The sequence below is a fragment of the Anopheles coustani genome, chromosome 2 (assembly GCF_943734705.1).
Source record: "Anopheles coustani chromosome 2, idAnoCousDA_361_x.2, whole genome shotgun sequence".
NCBI lineage: Eukaryota > Metazoa > Arthropoda > Insecta > Diptera > Culicidae > Anopheles > Anopheles coustani.
The window spans coordinates 38,341,118-38,357,887 of NC_071289.1; the positions used below are offsets into that span (position 1 = coordinate 38,341,118).

A 16,770-nucleotide genomic window follows, 5' to 3' on the forward strand; every position below is an offset into this window, starting at 1 on the left:
TGCTCGATCTTCTGGATCTGCAGCTCCAGGTCTTCGCCGTCCTTCTTCTGGCCGGCAATTTCCTGCTCCAACTTCTTCTTGGTCTGGAAGAGCTGGTTGCGGGCATCCTCTTCCTGGGCCAGGCGCTCCTGGGTGTCCTGTTGTTCGAAGAAGAAAAGCACCATAGCGACGATCGCATATTAATGCACTCCATCCCAACCGACGATGCACAGCACATCTTCTACCGAATACTTACACGCAGCTGGTTCTCCAGGTCGTTCTTCTGGGCGGTCAGCTTGGCGGACTTCTCCTGGTATTCCTGGAGGGCACCCTTCTCACCGGACAGCGAGTCGAGCAGGGCGGTCTTCTCAGCCAGCAGCTTGCTGTTGAGGGCCTCCAGCTCCTTGCGCATCTTCTCTTCCTTCTCGAAGGCCTCCTGAGCCTTGGTGGCCTTCTCTTCCAGTTTCTGGAATTTGGAATCGGATGTGTGCTCTTTCACTGCGCTGCTCCTTCGCTTCGGTGTGGCCGGAGTCGCCACGTTCGCACTCGCGTCACCACCAGCCGCCGGTATCGTTGCACTCGCCGCCGTCGCGGTAGATGTTGGTTGCGGTTGCTTCACCTCCGGCTCGGTGCCGGCCGGGGCAGCGGAAAAGTTAAAACTAGGCATTGTAAAGGTAACTTCTACGTCCGCTTCGATCGGTTGTTCCATCGTTTTGTACTCGCTTAAGGCACTCGCTCGTTCGTTTTCTACACCTAAATGCGTTGCTACCGGGCGCTTGCAAGTATTTCCAAGCGTTGCAAACTATGCAAGCAAGGGTGCAATATCGTTGGGTGCCACTAATAGATGGCTCCCTTTGCACTCAAAACTCAAATGCACTGCTGGCTGCAATACTACTGCTGAATACTGCTTATGATCTGGAGAACTACTAGCCACACTCCACTTCCTATCCCAGCTGCAGCTATTGGAGAACACCAGGTAGGTACTACTAAGCGACTGGCACACTTCGTTCGGACCGTTCTAAAGCTCAGGTAGAGGTCCACGCACTGTCCCGCAATCGACTGGAGCCGAAACCGAAATGAGCTGCCAACCGCCTCCAGCTAGGTGTGGTAGGTGATCATCATCATCATCCGATCATCCCACCTTCGCACCATCACGGAGGGGCGAAAAAAAGACGCCCAGCAGACGCCCAACATCCATGCGCATTAGAAAATTGACACGCATATGACATTCGCGATTCGCCTGAGTGTGTGTGTGTATGTGCATGCGCTCTGAGTAGCACTTTGCACAACATCCCCCCACCCATTTTGATCGCCGATGGGTGAGCTATAATTTTCCGAATTTTCCAGCAAACATCTTCTCCCACGCATCCCCGAGACCGAGAGAGCATACCAACGCAATGTATATGCGCGGGGTGGTCCAATCAAATATATCTTACGAGAAGTGCGCACAGACATAGAACCGCACACATTTTATGGCTTTCTCGTGTCGAACGCACGAAAATAGCACTGGTTCCCGCACCCGAAAGCGGATGGACGAGGCGATTGAATAAATAATCTCTTGGACACCGCCATACGCATCCCTTCCGGGCTACTAGAGCCGGGCCCAAGTGGGTCCAAGAGGTGTGTAAAGTGGCCGGTTCTCGCTAGTGCGGACGGCCTTGTTTTCCATCATTAGCACCCAAATGATACTCGACGGGTAATGGGGCCGGAGGATCCCGTTGGCGGTGGAATGTGTAACACGTTACTTCCTGCACGCCTGCATCCTTCCGTAACATTTGAACTGGGTTGGGAAATAGCTATACGGCGTAAATTTAGACACCCACCATTCCAATACCGTTCTCCAACGGTTGAGTCACGGCCCGTCCCGTGACCATGGAGGGCTAGCTAGAAGCGTTTCATCATAATTTCTGCGCCAGGTGAAAATAGCTCGGCTTGAGAAATGTAGGATCACCACAGGTCAGCCAGCCAGCCGACCGTGGCCCGCCGCTTAATACTCCGGTGACAGGTGCTCGCAACCGTCAATCAACCAACATCATAACGCTAGACGACACCGACGACTTCGATCGCCACTACGGTGGCACTGGCTGGCAATAAAATTCCCCTTTCTCCTCCTTCGGGTGCAGACGATGACGCAAGAGCGCAGCGCAGGGGCGACTCCACCGGCCTAGGTCCTAAAAATACTTACGGCGATCTGGTCCTCAACGCGCGAAACGTTCAGCAGCGGCTTGACCTTCTGCCACAGCTTCCACCAGGCCCAGGTACGCAGCTTCAGGTACTTGCGCAGATTGCGCTGGACGATCTCCAGGGAGACGCGCTGCTCCTGCATCTTCTTGAACTCCTTGCGGGACAGGTAACCGCGGCACCAGGCCTGCATCCAGGACATGATCTTGCTGAGACGTTCATCACGGAACTCCTCCATCTGACCGAGGACACCGGCACGGAAGAAGACCTGTGTTTCGCAACAAAGACCATAACCGAATCCGAACGGCCGGGTAACAGTGCCGTGTGGAAAGAATTTCGCCAGGTTAGAAGGTGATCTTCATTTACGATGCAAACGTTCAGGTTGATGAAGGGAGGAACATTTGATGGAAACATTGGGTGAATCGATGGAAAGTAGAGATGAGTGCACACATGGGACAAAACACAACATAAAGAAACACACACACACAGATGTACATTCAAACATATATAGGCAAGGGTTTCGCGTGTAGGAAAGCGGATCGACATTCATCTTAGCGAAAATGGAAAGCGGATTAAGAACCGCGAGGATAGGAAAATTTTATTGGAAATCGACCGTCCACGATTGCCGTGGGCGTTTGCATGAAGGATGCGCGGCAAATTTACGACCGCCAGATTCCGCCGCCCCATCAAAGGTGAGTAAGTAAGTGTTTTGGGTGTTTTTTTCACCCAATTTCATCTGTTTTTAAAGTGTGAATCAAGCTAGTGGAGCGGTGGTTTATTTATAAAAGATCACACGCAAACGCAGGCGTTCGCGCAGTTGTTTGTGCGTTAGTGTTTTTATTGGCGTCCGGGGAGGGAAAAAAACGGGGCAAGAGTCGACATTTGGAATCCATTTAAGGGAACGGGTTATTCCCCGCCTTGGGGCAGGTGTGGCAGGTGTGGCAGGTTTCGGAATGGAATGCTGGTGCTCGGTTGAGGTTGCGAGCAGAAAGTTCTAGTGTCTGGCGGGAGAGAAGTGACTGCAGCGCACAAATATATAGCAAACACACACGCACACGCTCGGAAAACCTCGCGAACGGTTTTTTGCATGACCAGCCAGCTATATACCTTGGTCTTGCCCATGCGGAACTGTTCTTCCGGCAGCTGTATGTGGGCGAGCACGATCTGAGCCACCTTTTCTGGCGGGCATGGCTCTTTGATGAGATGGGGGCACAGAATTTTGTATCTGCGTTCCAGCGGACAAGGATGTAGGGCGTGTGTGTGTTTTATTGCGTTGGATGTGTATGGTGTATTTGTGTGTTTATATGAAGAAATAAATAGAATAAAAAGGGTATAACGTGCAGATATTAAGTAGGTGGAAATCGATGGGAAAATGTGTCTCATATGGTACAGATAAAATGCGTTCGGAAAGTGAGGAATCGAGAATCAGTAGTACGAGGATTTTCCAGCTCGAACGACGTGCGGACGCAGCATGATGATGGTGCGTCGCCGTGGTTGCCGTGGCCGATTTTCGAACCCCCTTTCCGAACGGACCAACACTGTCGATGGGTAGGTGTGTGTCTATGTGTAGGCAAACGAAGGGCTACGGTCTTGCGCGTGCCTCCTTCGCCTGACGACCAACGATAGCTACAAATGTACATTCGGAATCCCGATCCCGAGACGCCGTTCACGACCAGCTACTAAATCCAGATACTACGCCAACTACGGCTTTTCCCTAGGGGAACTACTATTTTACATTGATTCTAGTTCTAAAACTTGGCCAATCAACTCCTACTGCCAATTCGCCACAAACAATTCCAGCACTCAATTGACTAAATGGAGTATCTCATGCCTTCGTCTGTCCCAGACGGTACTGATCGGCGTTGAGCCCGACGGCGTCGATGATCAGACCGGCAATTTTGCGACCCTCCTTTTCAACGTCCAGGCCCTCGACGCCCTTGGGGTTCAGGATTTTGTAGCTACGGTAGTGTGGATTTCGGTGCATTTTTGTATTTTAGTGGTTGCGAGCGGAACAGAACGTTGGGTCCGAATTGTGCGTCCGTTTCGTCGAACCAATTCGCCCGAGTTCGCAGAGCACGGAGAAGGAAAGAGAGAGAACAATGGTTGATTACCAATTCATTTGGTTGTGATTAGATAATTTCGATCATTCGCATGTTACGGTTGGATTGGATAGGGGGGGTGAAGAAAGGTAGAAAGATTGAACGAGGGGTCATTCACAGAAGGCTGGACACATCACAGTTTGGTTTGGCAGAGTGAACAAAAGCGCAATACGATCCCAGATGACCAGATTTCGGTGTGGTATTGTATGGGAAAGGGAAGTGTAACACAGGAAGTTGATCCATGCCGCGGAACCATGATCGCTCATTGTCGGTTCCATTCGGATCTGCATAGAAAGTGTGTGTGTGTGTGAGAGAGACAGAGAAGGTGGCTTGTGGTGTGCATGCCTGACCGGTCCATCCGGCCTTGAGCTCGCGCAGGCGTAAACACAGGGTTGCACAACAGTAAATAAAAAACCGGACAGGTGTGGCAGATGTAGAGCGGATAAGGCGTGATCTTGGAAAACGGTATATAAGAGTATATATGAGGTCATGCCTTGGTGTTTCCGAGACGGTACAGTTCACTGTCGAGACCGACCGCATCCATGATGATCTGGGCGCACTTCTTCAAGTCTTTCTCGCCCTCGACTCCCTTCGGGTTAAGGATCAAGTAACTGTTCGGGGGTTTGAGTCGAGTCGAGGAAGATTGGGAGTATGTTGGGTTTCGATTGAGAAGTATCGGTCGAATGTGTGCAGGTGGGCGATGGGAACACATATACGGGCGTGTGGGTTGAACGGGGGAAAAAAGAAAACGGACATATACAGAATGAGTACATGGGTAGGACAACGGCACAGGTGAGCGACATATATCGACAGACGTTGGCAGTCCTTCGGTAGTTCCTGGAGAAGAACACTGTCTATATGGGTGGATTGACGTATCCATGTCGGTTCGATCCAGATGGAAGAAGGACGTACACAAGGGTCACACACTCGGTGGTTGTAAAACAACAGATAATGGACGACTGACGACATAATAGTGGACTGAACAATCCAAACAGGGACATGGATGAAATCGGGGGGCCGATCGTTATTCGTCACGTCGGCTGAGACACAGTTTGATCGGACAGCGATCGGACAGCACAGATGAACCGGAAGGGGTACGGTAGGTGACAGAAGTAATAGAAAAAGATGCCTGCCTTGGTGTGACCAATACGGTAGGAGTCGGGGTCCAGACCGATGGCTTCGAAACACTTCTCGGCCGCCTTCTTTCCTTCGCTCTCGGCCTGCATGGCAGCCGGGGCCAAGATCAGGTAACTGTAAGTTGGGAGTAGATTCAACAAAAGGGGGGGAAGTATTCAACCAAGGGTTCCGGTTGCAAAGTCGCAGATGGACAGGACAAGAAAAAATAGAAAGAACGGATCAGATTGGGTTTGAACCCGATAGCGCCCTGGCAGTCCAAGCTCGTTCAGAAGGATGGCATAGCCAAGGATGGCATACGCATTGGCAGAAGGCCCCTCCTAGAGTTGGGAATTATATCAGAGACTGAGTGCGTGCCCAGCAGTCTACTTACCGCAGCTTGAAGTCGGGGTACATCATGCGGTTGGGGAAGCCCTTACGGCAAATACGGATACCTTCAAGTACACCGTTACAGGTCAGCTGGTGCATGACCAGATGGGCATCAACGACACCGGCCGTCTTCATTTCGTTGGGAATGATACAACGGACGAAGTGAGGCTGGGTCGACTTCAGCGTGGTCATCAGGTTGTTCAGCTGCTCCTTGTACGAGGACGAGACAGTGGCGAAACCAGCGCCCTTCTTGCCACGACCTCCCTTGGCGGCGGCCGGATCGGCCGACTGGCCTGGGTGATCGGCGAAGATCTCGACGACCAGGGCGTTCGAGCCCTTCTTGAACTGGTCGACGACGGTGTCGTTCAGCGGATCCTTGTTCTTCTCAAGCCATCCGGTGATGTTGTACGACACAACACCGGCGTAGTGACCGATGGCGAAGTGGCCGGCCGGGATACCTGGCTTCGGTGGGCGCGGCTTCATGAACGGAGCGGACTTGCCCAGATGGTTGGTCATCAGCTTCTCGGCAAAGGTCTGATCGGTGGCCTTCGGGAACATAGACTCTTCCTCAAGAATCGACAGGATACCCATGGGCTGTTGGTGGAAACAAACGCACACGTTAGACAATCCGCTCCGTCTGCGTACGAAACCGGGTGGTTCGCATGCGAGGCATTTCTTGCTGTTAGCATCGTTTCCGTAAAACACACACACCGTCTTCTTCCAAAAAAACCTCTTACACTACGATTAGTCGATTTAGCTTATCAGTGCAGTGGGCTTTAGGTTTCCTTTTTTGTTTTGTTTTTGCTGCTCTCCCACTGCACTGGACTACACTCAAGCGTTTGCTTACCATTTGCTAGCTTTTAACAAATAGCGTTGCGGCAAAATAAAGCACATTTCGGCCACTTCTTGGAAAACGAAGTAAAAAACGGAAAAAGGTTGTGATTTGGTGAGAAATGCAAAACACGGCGAGTGAAAATGAGTGAAAAACGAAATCCTGGTTTTAAAAATTAGGAGTCAAAAACGGAAAATGCATAAACACACTTAAAACAAGGGTGTAAACATTGGGGAATCAAAATTGGATACCAGGTTTGGGAAATGTTTGCAAAATATTCATTCCTTAGCAGCTGCTCTGGTCTACCCGCCTGCGATAATTTCACAGTGGAGTGCTTGTAGTCATAAGAAAAATTTAATAAAAATATCAAAACGGTTTTCGCACTTTTGTTTCGCTCTTTTCTTGGTTTCTATACTACTTTCAAAATTTGGCAAAAATAAAATGGTACTACTTGATCAAAAGTTCAATATTCTGGCACAGCTAGACTGCTGACTTCTAGGCTATAGTAGAAGATGATTACCGCGGCGGTACTACCTTCTCGATCAAATCGATCGTGGGCTGCAGATCGAGCCCAAAATCGATAAAGGTCCACTGTATGCCCTCGCGTTCGTACTCTTCCTGCTCTAGGATGAACATGTAGTGATTGAAAAATTGCTGTAGCCGTTCGTTGGTGAAATTGATACAGAGCTGATTGAAACCGTTGTTCTGTGGCATTGTCGCACAGTGGGCAAGAGAGCAGCGAGGAGTGTGGAGCAAGACAGATGAAGGAGTGTCAAACGCATGTACAAACGCACACACACACACGGGTCCGGATGCGCCGTAAGTTAGCGCAAAAACCATCGTGGCGGTGGGTAGTACGACGAGTTAATGGTGGAAGAAACGAAAGAAAGGAAGAAAGAAAGAATGGAGGAGTTTAATGACGGTGACATGATCGTGATCGAAGGTTCGAGCTTCGGTTACCGATCCTGTGGGAAAAGTGGGTAAATCATGGCCATAGAATAGATGACAGAACGGTGGTATTGCATGGTGCCAACTCAGTACGTGGTTGGTTTTTGAGGTTATTTTGGTTGGAGGAGTATGACGATGGCAACACTTAGGGAAAACAACTACAGAACACAACAACAACGCAGAGTGGACACGGCATGGTCCGGCAACGAGCATGGCAGGCGGCGGTGGCGGCGCGGCAGAGTTTTCAGTCCCGAGTTAGCTCTACCTTCTCGATCAGTTCAATACACTGCTGCAGATCCATGCCGAAATCGATGAACGTCCACTCGATGCCTTCGCGCTGGTACTCCTCCTGCTCCAGGACGAACATGTGGTGGTTGAAGAACTGCTGCAGCTTCTCGTTGGTGAAGTTAATACACAGCTGCTCGAAACCGTTGAACTGCGCAATCGTCACATTGACGCGCGGTTACGATTCGGTCGAGCCCCACCAGGTAACATCGGGTGGGTATGACACACACAGTATGGAATGGTAGAAAGTTATACGGACAGGGAATAGGTCTGGTTAGTGACGGTATGAAATCATTTCGATACGTGGAAGATTTTTGCTCAGAATGGGGGATAGGGTCTGAGGGGCTACTGAGGGGTCGGCGGACTGGGGGAGGCTGGATGTAAAATTTCATATTTTCCTCAACCAGCTCCCCACCACAGCACCACTAGGACATTCATGTCGATGTATTTTGTTTCAGGGTGGAAGACACCTAAGGTACCAAGCAGCCATCGACAACAGGGGCCTGTTAGTCGAACAGGAATTCGGCCTGAAGGTCTGGCGTACGTAAGGATGTTGGATTCCGACTACCCATGGAGGGCTTTGCATTAGCCTCTTGGATAGTGCGATCGAACAGCGATCAATTATAACGCAACTCGTCGGAAACTTTCGCTGACAGCAGTGAAGCATTCGATAGTGGAGAGAAGTGTAGCTCTCTGTCGCTCGTTGTACCTTTTCAATCAGATCGATACAGGCCAGCAAGTCCATACCGAAATCGATGAAGGCCCAGACGATACCTTCTTTCTTGTATTCCTCCTGCTCCAGGACGAACATGTGGTGGTTGAAGAACTGCTGCAGCTTCTCATTGGTGAAGTTAATACACAGCTGCTCGAAACCGTTGAACTACGGAGGTGGAAGGATTTTTCGAGGGATCGGTATACATTCAGGGTTAACACATCGTGCATCCAGACGAACGTTTTTTCATTGATTTTTCCTTTTTTTTTTTGGTGAAGTGAGTGCAGATGATATGTCCTCAGAGACAACATTCGGTATGTATGGTTGAAACATTCTCATGATAGGGGTACCGCGCAATGGTGGGGAGGGCAAAATCAACCGTACGGAAAGGGGCACATTCAAGGGATTTATTCTACTCGGGTCTCTACGTGTGTTCATGAAATAGGTACCATGCCAGTGGAAACCAGTTGCCATGCGTATCCCACGCCGTGGGTATTCATAGAAGTTTCACGCCAAACGGCGGGACTCAGTGCTGGAAACGAACTTTCCATGCTGCTGAAAAACTCTATCTTTGCGGTGGTCCAGGGTTAAATTTGGCTCATCATGCACCCAATCACGGTACGGACCAACATCCAAGTTAGTCTGGGGACAAGCTAGGCCATGCCCACACAGGTTTTGCTCGCCCGCTCGGTCTAAAAACACCGGGCGGATCTACATTCTTCCGTTCGTTTTAGGCACCTTTTCGATCAGCTCGATACAGGCCAGCAGGTCCATACCGAAATCGATGAAGGCCCAGACGATACCCTCTTTCTTGTATTCCTCCTGCTCCAGTACGAACATGTGGTGGTTGAAGAACTGCTGCAGCTTCTCATTGGTGAAGTTAATACACAGCTGCTCAAAACCGTTGAACTACGGGGTTTGAAGGATTGGTACACGTTCAGAGTTAACACAATGAGCAAGATAATGAATTTTGGTCCAATGGGGTATAAACAAGGCAAACAAGGAGCTACACATATTTGAACATCTGGGATTTCATTGAGAGGGAATATCATCCCACAGGAAAAAAGTGACACAAGTTGTGATTCAACACAAAATACACACAATACATCTCATACCGTCAGATTACGTTGAAGATCCTCGCTCTATGGCGCGTCAGGGTTGGCCCTGCTAGGTAGGGGGATTAATAACAAATTCATATGATCCTCTAAAATTTATACAAAACAATTGAATTTCAAAGACGGATCAACAAAGTCAATAAGTTTGACCATGCACCTTCTTATCAAACAACATTGAAGTCAACCAACAAATAGGAGACGGCCAGCACCACACCGTTTGCTGACCGCTCGCAAGTAAAAACAAGTCAGGGCGATTGATTCGCTTGAGGCACCTTTTCAATCAGCTCAACACAGGCCAACAAATCCATGCCGAAATCGATGAAGGCCCAGTTAATGCCCTCTTTCTTGTATTCCTCCTGTTCCAGGACGAACATGTGGTGGTTGAAGAACTGCTGCAGCTTCTCATTGGTGAAGTTAATACACAGCTGCTCAAAACCGTTGAACTATGGGAGTAGGATCAAGTTTGAAAAGAGTAGCTCATTAGCCATTGCCTACGATCGAGACACCGGATACGATCCACGACTGTTTTGCCTCCGATTGGCGCACGGACAGATTCTGCGTCGGAATGTTTCCTAACGTTGCCTTTGCCGACTATGAGTTGGTGGGTGTAACCTGTTTCTGTATGGTTCGGGATTTCCTTTTCCCTTCGTTTTTTGCGCCGAATACTTACGTCGAAAATTTCGAAACCAGCAATATCCAGCACACCGATGAACTGGGCACGCTTCTGCTTGGTGTCCAGAGTCTCGTTACACTTCTTGACCAGCCACTTGAAGGTACGATCGAAGATACCCTTGCAGAGGGCACCGACCGAGTTGGTGACCTGGTCCTTGTTCTGACCCTTGGTGACGAACTCGTTACCGACCTTAATACGCGGCTTCAGCAGATTCTTGTACAGATCGTCAGTGCCGACACCGAGCAGCTTGGCAACGCGGTCACCATCCTCGGTACCGTCGGCCTCAGCCTGCTCTTCGCGACCCTTCTGCTTGAACTGCATGCGACCCATGTGCATGACAGCGGCCGTGATGCGGTAGATGTTGTCCTTCTCCTCCTGAGTGAAACCCAGAACGTTGAAGGCTTCCTGTGATGTTGAGTGACGTGAGAAAAAAAAAACGTTCGGTTAGCCATGGGACGGGAAAACCTTCCTCGTGAGTGTTTGTTTGGTTTTAAACACGCTAACACGCATCCTTACAACCTAACGTTAGTAATACAGAAGAATGGCTATGAAGCGTTAGGGCGCGGTTTACCTCCGATCGAATGGGTCGCATACGACCGAACGTGATACCGTAGACATTATGTACAAAATTTACATGTTTCTTTTTCTTTTTGTACTGAACGATGCTCTAGGAGCACCAAAGTTTGTGAAAGTTGGTCTATCACCGAGGGAGCTATCTCCACCGAAAAAAAAAACGCACGATGCAATGAATGTTTCTCTTGTTTTCTTCCAAAAGTCACATCGAGGTGGCGATGAATTTCATCCTGTTTCTCACAGAGATTGCCAATAGCCTCGAACGTCCAATTATGATTCGTCGGTTGGACAGCTCGGAGGTCAAGTGATGAAGACATAAAACAATCGGGACAAGGCACGTAGAACACGGTTTGTTTTCCTGCCAAGGAAAAGGGCACTTACATCGGTCAACTGACATTCCTCACCGTCATCGACGTTGGGAATGGTGATTTTACCCTGGGAAACGCTGTTGTAATCGTAGATGTCGTTCGACAAGAAGCACATTTCTGTATGGAAAAATTGTTTGCTTGATTAAAACCTCTGCTACGAAGGGGCATTCTGGGGTCCGGCGTTTGGCGTCGTGTAAGTATGCTGAGTTTCTGTTTCTGTTACGTAGTGCTACGGATGGGAGGACCTGGTATACCCATCGTACGTCCAGTTGGCAAATCTGATCAACCGTTGCTGCTGTAGGTTGTGCTGCAGTTGCATTAGATTATGGTAAAACACAAAGACATACACACAAACGCACACACAAATGCGTGAGGGAAGGACAGGTACAAAACACAATAAACACGATACGTTTGATTGCCTAGGAGTAGTATAATAACATTTGGCTACGGGCTGCATTACTCTACGGCAAGCGAGCGACATGGGGGCGGTCTTGTTGGATGTTTTGGGGCAATTTGAATTTCTTTTAGAGAACAAAACTGTCCACCTTTGTTATGCAGTTTTACATTTCAATTTTGTTTCAATCGTGTTAAGGATACATGTAATCGCATCCAACCATTAGAGGGTAAGACATGCTCCCAGCGCGGACGAAAACGGAACGAACGTAACAACCAGGGCACGGGGCTTCTATTTTACACGGGAAACATTATAGCAAACGGACACAGATAGTCCATGGAGCGTCAGAGATTGCACTGTACAAGGAAACGAACGGCCGTACAAAAAAAACTGTGCTATTATTTCTTTTCATTTGATTTTTGTTTCTCTCCGGGGAGCAGGGGTCTGCAAAACGAAACGAAATCTTCAAAGTGCCTGGAAGGGTAGGAAAGCGCCCCAAACTTACGTCCAGCTGTTCGAACTCTTCCGCATCGTTAACGCCCGGGATGCGTGTCTTGCCTTGCGTAATGGTGGGATAGTCACTTATACGGGAACTTAGCATCGTAAGTTCTTCCGGTGGGGTGGAAAAAGAAGGGTAAGTTTCATTATCATTGGCTCGCAACCGGTCGCAAGAAATCCCGCGTCCAGACAGACGGGAACACACACTAGATGGAAGTCGACACTGGGACCACGGTGGTCCACGATGTATCGTTCAGATGTGAGCACGATTGAATCAGGTACGAAGATAAAGTGTTGAAGCGGACACGGTTAATGCGCGGACACGGACAAATTAGGGAGCATATGTGAGGGCTAAGGCGTATGTAGTATTAGCACCATCGGCCGATTCTTACATCGGTGATCTGCATTTCTTCTCCATCATCTACACTCGGGATTGTCGTTTTGCCCTGCGCCACGATATTGTAGTCATGGATGTTGTTGGAGAGAAGACAGATTTCTGTGGTGGCATTTGGTAGTGGTGGTGGTGGTGGTGATGGACGCGTTCATCGCGGGTTTGGTTTTTTTTTATTTTTGTGCACGGGTTTGGTTGGAGTTGTGTATATGGATTTTTTTTTGTATAACGTGTGTTGCATTTGTGCACGTTCGCATGATATGGAAGTGAATGAAGTATATATAGAAGGTTTCGATTAGTGATTAAGGCCATCGTATTCGCTTTGTAGAATAGTGGCATCCGCCTTAAACGTGAGAGTGTTCTAATCATATCCACAGTCGGTTTGTGTTTGTTCGTGAAAGTAATTATTAAAAAAATTGTGTAATGTGTCGAGCCGGTCCCAAAGTGGTCCTGTACTGGGGGAAACCGTTCGGGAATAAATGGGAATGGGTAGCCCGGTGTGCTGCGGGATGTTCGGGACACTCCAGCGTAACCGGCTTCGTTGGATCGTGTTGGAGTATGCCCGCAGGCCGCGTGAGTGGTGATTGACCAGAAGTATTGAGGGTCAATGATGAGGGGGTATATGTCTACTGATGCACCGATTACAACTACGCTTTCTATGCTACTGTAAGTTTAAAGTCAATTGTAAAAAAAAAACAAAACACTGGCAAACCAATGTGATGCCACTCGGAACCGAAATCTTACATCGGTCAGCGACATTTCCTCTCCATCGTCGACGTTTGGAATGGTGGTCTTGCCTTGCGAGACGATGTAGTAATCGTAAACGTCGTTACTGAGGAAACATTTCTCTGGATGTACGGAAAACGGTAAGGACAGACGTTAGTAAGAGAACACGGTGCGCTTCGCAGGTCGGTTGCTACGTAAAAGGGGGGGTGGGGGAGGTTTTCGGAACCGCACGTCAGCAAGGTGGGAACGAAAGTGAGGTTTAAAAGGGATGGGGAAGGAGGTACATTGTGGTAGAAAGTGATGACAGCCACACTTGAAACATGGATGACGGGAAAACGTTTCACTCCAGTTCCCGTCGACCGGCTGGATCCATTCCCTGGATGAACCAACGGATCTCCGGATGATTCGGTGCTACTTCACACCGTGGCTATTCACGATTGTGCACGGTACAGGTAGGTGGTGAGGTACGATGAACGAAACAATTTTCAAATTGCTCTTGCAATCACTTGCACCATTACAGATTCGCGACGTCGTTCCACTCCAATCAGTGTCGTCAGTATTGTATTGAGTCAATTCACCAAGTCTCGAGTGAGTCGTTGGTTGGTCCGGGTAAGAGCGTATGTCCACCTGTGGTCCGGTATTACTTACCCTTCAATCCCTTCACGGCGCCAGACATCATCTGGTAGAAGATATGGTAAGAACGCTCCAGAGTCTGCTGCGAGATGACACGGGCCTTCTCCAGCAGGTAGGTCTCAATATCGGCACCAGCCAGCTTACCGCTTCCAGTGAAGTGGATACGGATGAACTTACCCTATTCGAGGACAAGAACGGTACGATATTATAGACCGATAGTTCCTACCGTCGCCGAGAGCCAAGTGTCGGAGGATACTTACGAAACGAGACGAGTTATCGTTACGCACGGTCTTGGCGTTACCGAAGGCCTCAAGTACGGGGTTAGTCTGGACGACCTGATCTTCCAGCGAGCCCTTCTTCTCGGCGTTCTCGTCCTTCTTGCCCGAGGCACCAATGGTGGCGAAGTACGCAATGACCTTCTTGGTGTTCTCAGTCTTTCCGGCACCAGATTCACCGGTAATCAGCATAGACTGGTTCTCGTGGTTCGTCAACATGTTGACGTAGGCACCGTCAGAGACGGCGAACAGATGGGGCGGCACTTCATTACGGCGCTTGCCACGGTACATCTTGGCGCAACGGTTGGTATACAGCGGGTAACGCTTGTACGGGTTGATGACAACGCAGAACAAGCCCGAGTAGGTCTGTTAGGTGCGAGAAAGGCACATTTCGAACGGTGTCGATTGTTGGGAGGAAAGAAAAGAATAATCTCATCAGTACGGATCGAATGGGAAGAGGGACATGGACAAAAAAACAACTCATTATGATACGGGTGGTACGTTCGGTTCCTGGTAGATCTTGTTCTACTATAGACAACCGTAACGGGTGCTGTTCACTGCACTTTATGTGTGTGTGAGAGAGAACTATCTCGTTGGTCTTCTTGAGAGTTCCATCGGATAAGATGAGACTAGTTGATACGATAGGATATGGTGCTTGGTCGTGTCCCGGATTCTGGTAGCGGGATTAACTTCCGTGCCCGAGTTTTCGAGGTGAGTTAGAGTTGGTGCGCTCTGCTTTTGCGGCTGTCGTTTTTAAGACACTTTTCATTCGCGCAAAAAGCAATGAAGGAACATGTACGGAAGAGGATCTTTTTTGTTGTGGTGTTAATTTGGAGAATTGGAGAATGATATTACCAAATAGTTAACATCTGGTAATGTGATGTTATGGGTGCTAATGGTACTGGTAATTGATTCTACTTGATATCTAAAAAGTGAGGCATGATAGTATGATGAAAAACTTATTAATGATTTCAATTTTGATCTTTCGTTATTGCTTAGTAATGAGAATGGATAGTTAGACTTGGGTTAGAACATAGCTAGGCATCGTAGCCATGCGGTAGCGATACTTACGTAGATAAGCTTAGCGTAGTATCTCTGTCTCAAGTTATGGAGCACAGAGGCATCGTTAAGATATGTCAAGTTGGACATATCCTCGCATTTCTCGTATTTCGGTGGGTTGACCTGGGTCACCAAGTCCTTCTTGAAGTCCTTGGTCTGTACTCATGTAACATTCCGTGCGTGCAGAAAACACACAGACGCAAATTACACCACGCAACCCCACACCGAATTATGGAGCGAGAGGTGAGGTTTTGGAGAAACAAAACCAGGGAGAAAAAAATGGCGGCCCATTTCCAACAGGGAGCAGATTTCGATTTTTCGATAGCGTTTTTTTTGTTTTTGGTTTGGATTTTTCGTCGACGTACCCCGCAAACGGATGGACAATGGCACATAGAGGGAGAGAGAAAGAAACGGACGAACCGACATTAGTTCCCTGCGCTTGAGCACTTACGTAGATCAGCTTCGAGTAGTATCGTTGGCGTAGGTTGTGTAGGACGGCAGCCTCATTGAGATAGGTCAGATCGGCCATATCTTCGACTTTCTCGAACTTCGGAGGGTTCACTTGTGAGAGCTGCTCCTTTTTGAAGTTCTTCTCCTGTGTTGTGTGTATTTTGGGACGTGACGAACGGGTAGTGTATCCGTGTGGTCCGGTATGGATTTTGGTTGGATTTGACATATGTTTTATGGTTGTTCGTATGAAATTGGCGTTGGCATCCATGAGAGAGGGGTTGGTGAAATGTGAAAATGAATAAATGATCAAGTAAATGTAACATGTTGGTAACCAAGTCCTCAAGCGCCTCGGTTGGTCCCGGTCGATACCGAGCGCAGAAGGGTCAATCGCATCCACAAGAGGACAATCTGAGGTCCACGTGTGGATTCTCGTGACCCAAACGCGCATCGACAATCCATAGAGACCCGCCGGAAGCGTTTGTGGACCGGGAAGGAATGGATAAAGACAGTTGTTGTACGCTACGCCGCCGGTCGGAATGACCGTGTGTTGCTGGAATGTGTTCATGTTTGTATGTTCGGTGCACTCCCAAATCGGAAGTGGACGGTTGGTAGGCGCCGCTGGCACGAATGCATTACCTCACCACCCGGAAGAGCAACGGTGACCAGTTCACCCTTGGTGGCCTTGATTTCACCGAGCACGTAGCCCTCCTTCTCCTCCGGAACCCAGCATGCCTTCTTGGAATCGTACGGCTTGCTCTGATCGATACGCTTCTGCTCGAGCGAAACGAAGAGGAACGGGGTTGGATCGGGGTCCTCTCCGACCTGAACTACTGGCTTCGGCATGTTGAATTAGTTTTTTCGAAATGAGACGCGGGCTAAAAGAGACACGTTAATTTGGGTTTGGCACAATTTTGGATCAGCCCTTGCTTTTCGTCCTGCGAATGAGAGGGAAGAGGGAGAGAGAGAGTAAGGTAAGTATGTTGCGTTCACGATCAGTTCACTTTAGCAGTGCCTAACAGTTTCGCCTAAATCTGTTCCTCGCCAGGAATGCAAAGGTATCTTCTATCGTTTTCGAT

General features: G+C 48.9%; 1 protein-coding gene across 2 annotated transcripts in view; it reads right to left on the reverse strand.

The window, feature by feature from the left end:
- The window catches only part of LOC131267222 (myosin heavy chain, muscle), a 25,050-nt gene extending 8,513 nt beyond the window's left edge, over positions 1-16,537 (reverse strand). The window contains exons 1-12 of one of the 2 annotated variants that reach the window (XM_058270032.1): positions 16,331-16,537; positions 15,257-15,400; positions 14,171-14,551; positions 13,926-14,088; positions 11,282-11,385; positions 10,325-10,732; positions 9,927-10,097; positions 5,767-6,356; positions 5,393-5,510; positions 2,165-2,428; positions 236-445; positions 1-137 (exon numbers count right to left, since the gene is read on the reverse strand). The exon at positions 1-137 is cut by the window's left edge and continues 750 nt beyond it. In XM_058270032.1, the coding sequence (XP_058126015.1) occupies positions 1-137; positions 236-445; positions 2,165-2,428; positions 5,393-5,510; positions 5,767-6,356; positions 9,927-10,097; positions 10,325-10,732; positions 11,282-11,385; positions 13,926-14,088; positions 14,171-14,551; positions 15,257-15,400; positions 16,331-16,537 (2,897 nt within the window). Of the gene's footprint in view, positions 138-235; positions 446-2,164; positions 2,429-3,267; positions 3,386-5,392; positions 5,511-5,766; positions 6,357-8,536; positions 8,708-9,926; positions 10,098-10,324; positions 10,733-11,281; positions 11,386-12,167; positions 12,272-13,925; positions 14,089-14,170; positions 14,552-15,256; positions 15,401-15,695; positions 15,840-16,330 lie in introns of both variants that reach the window. The other variant, XM_058270033.1, reaches the window with a different exon arrangement.
- Positions 16,538-16,770: the final 233 nt, after the last annotated feature.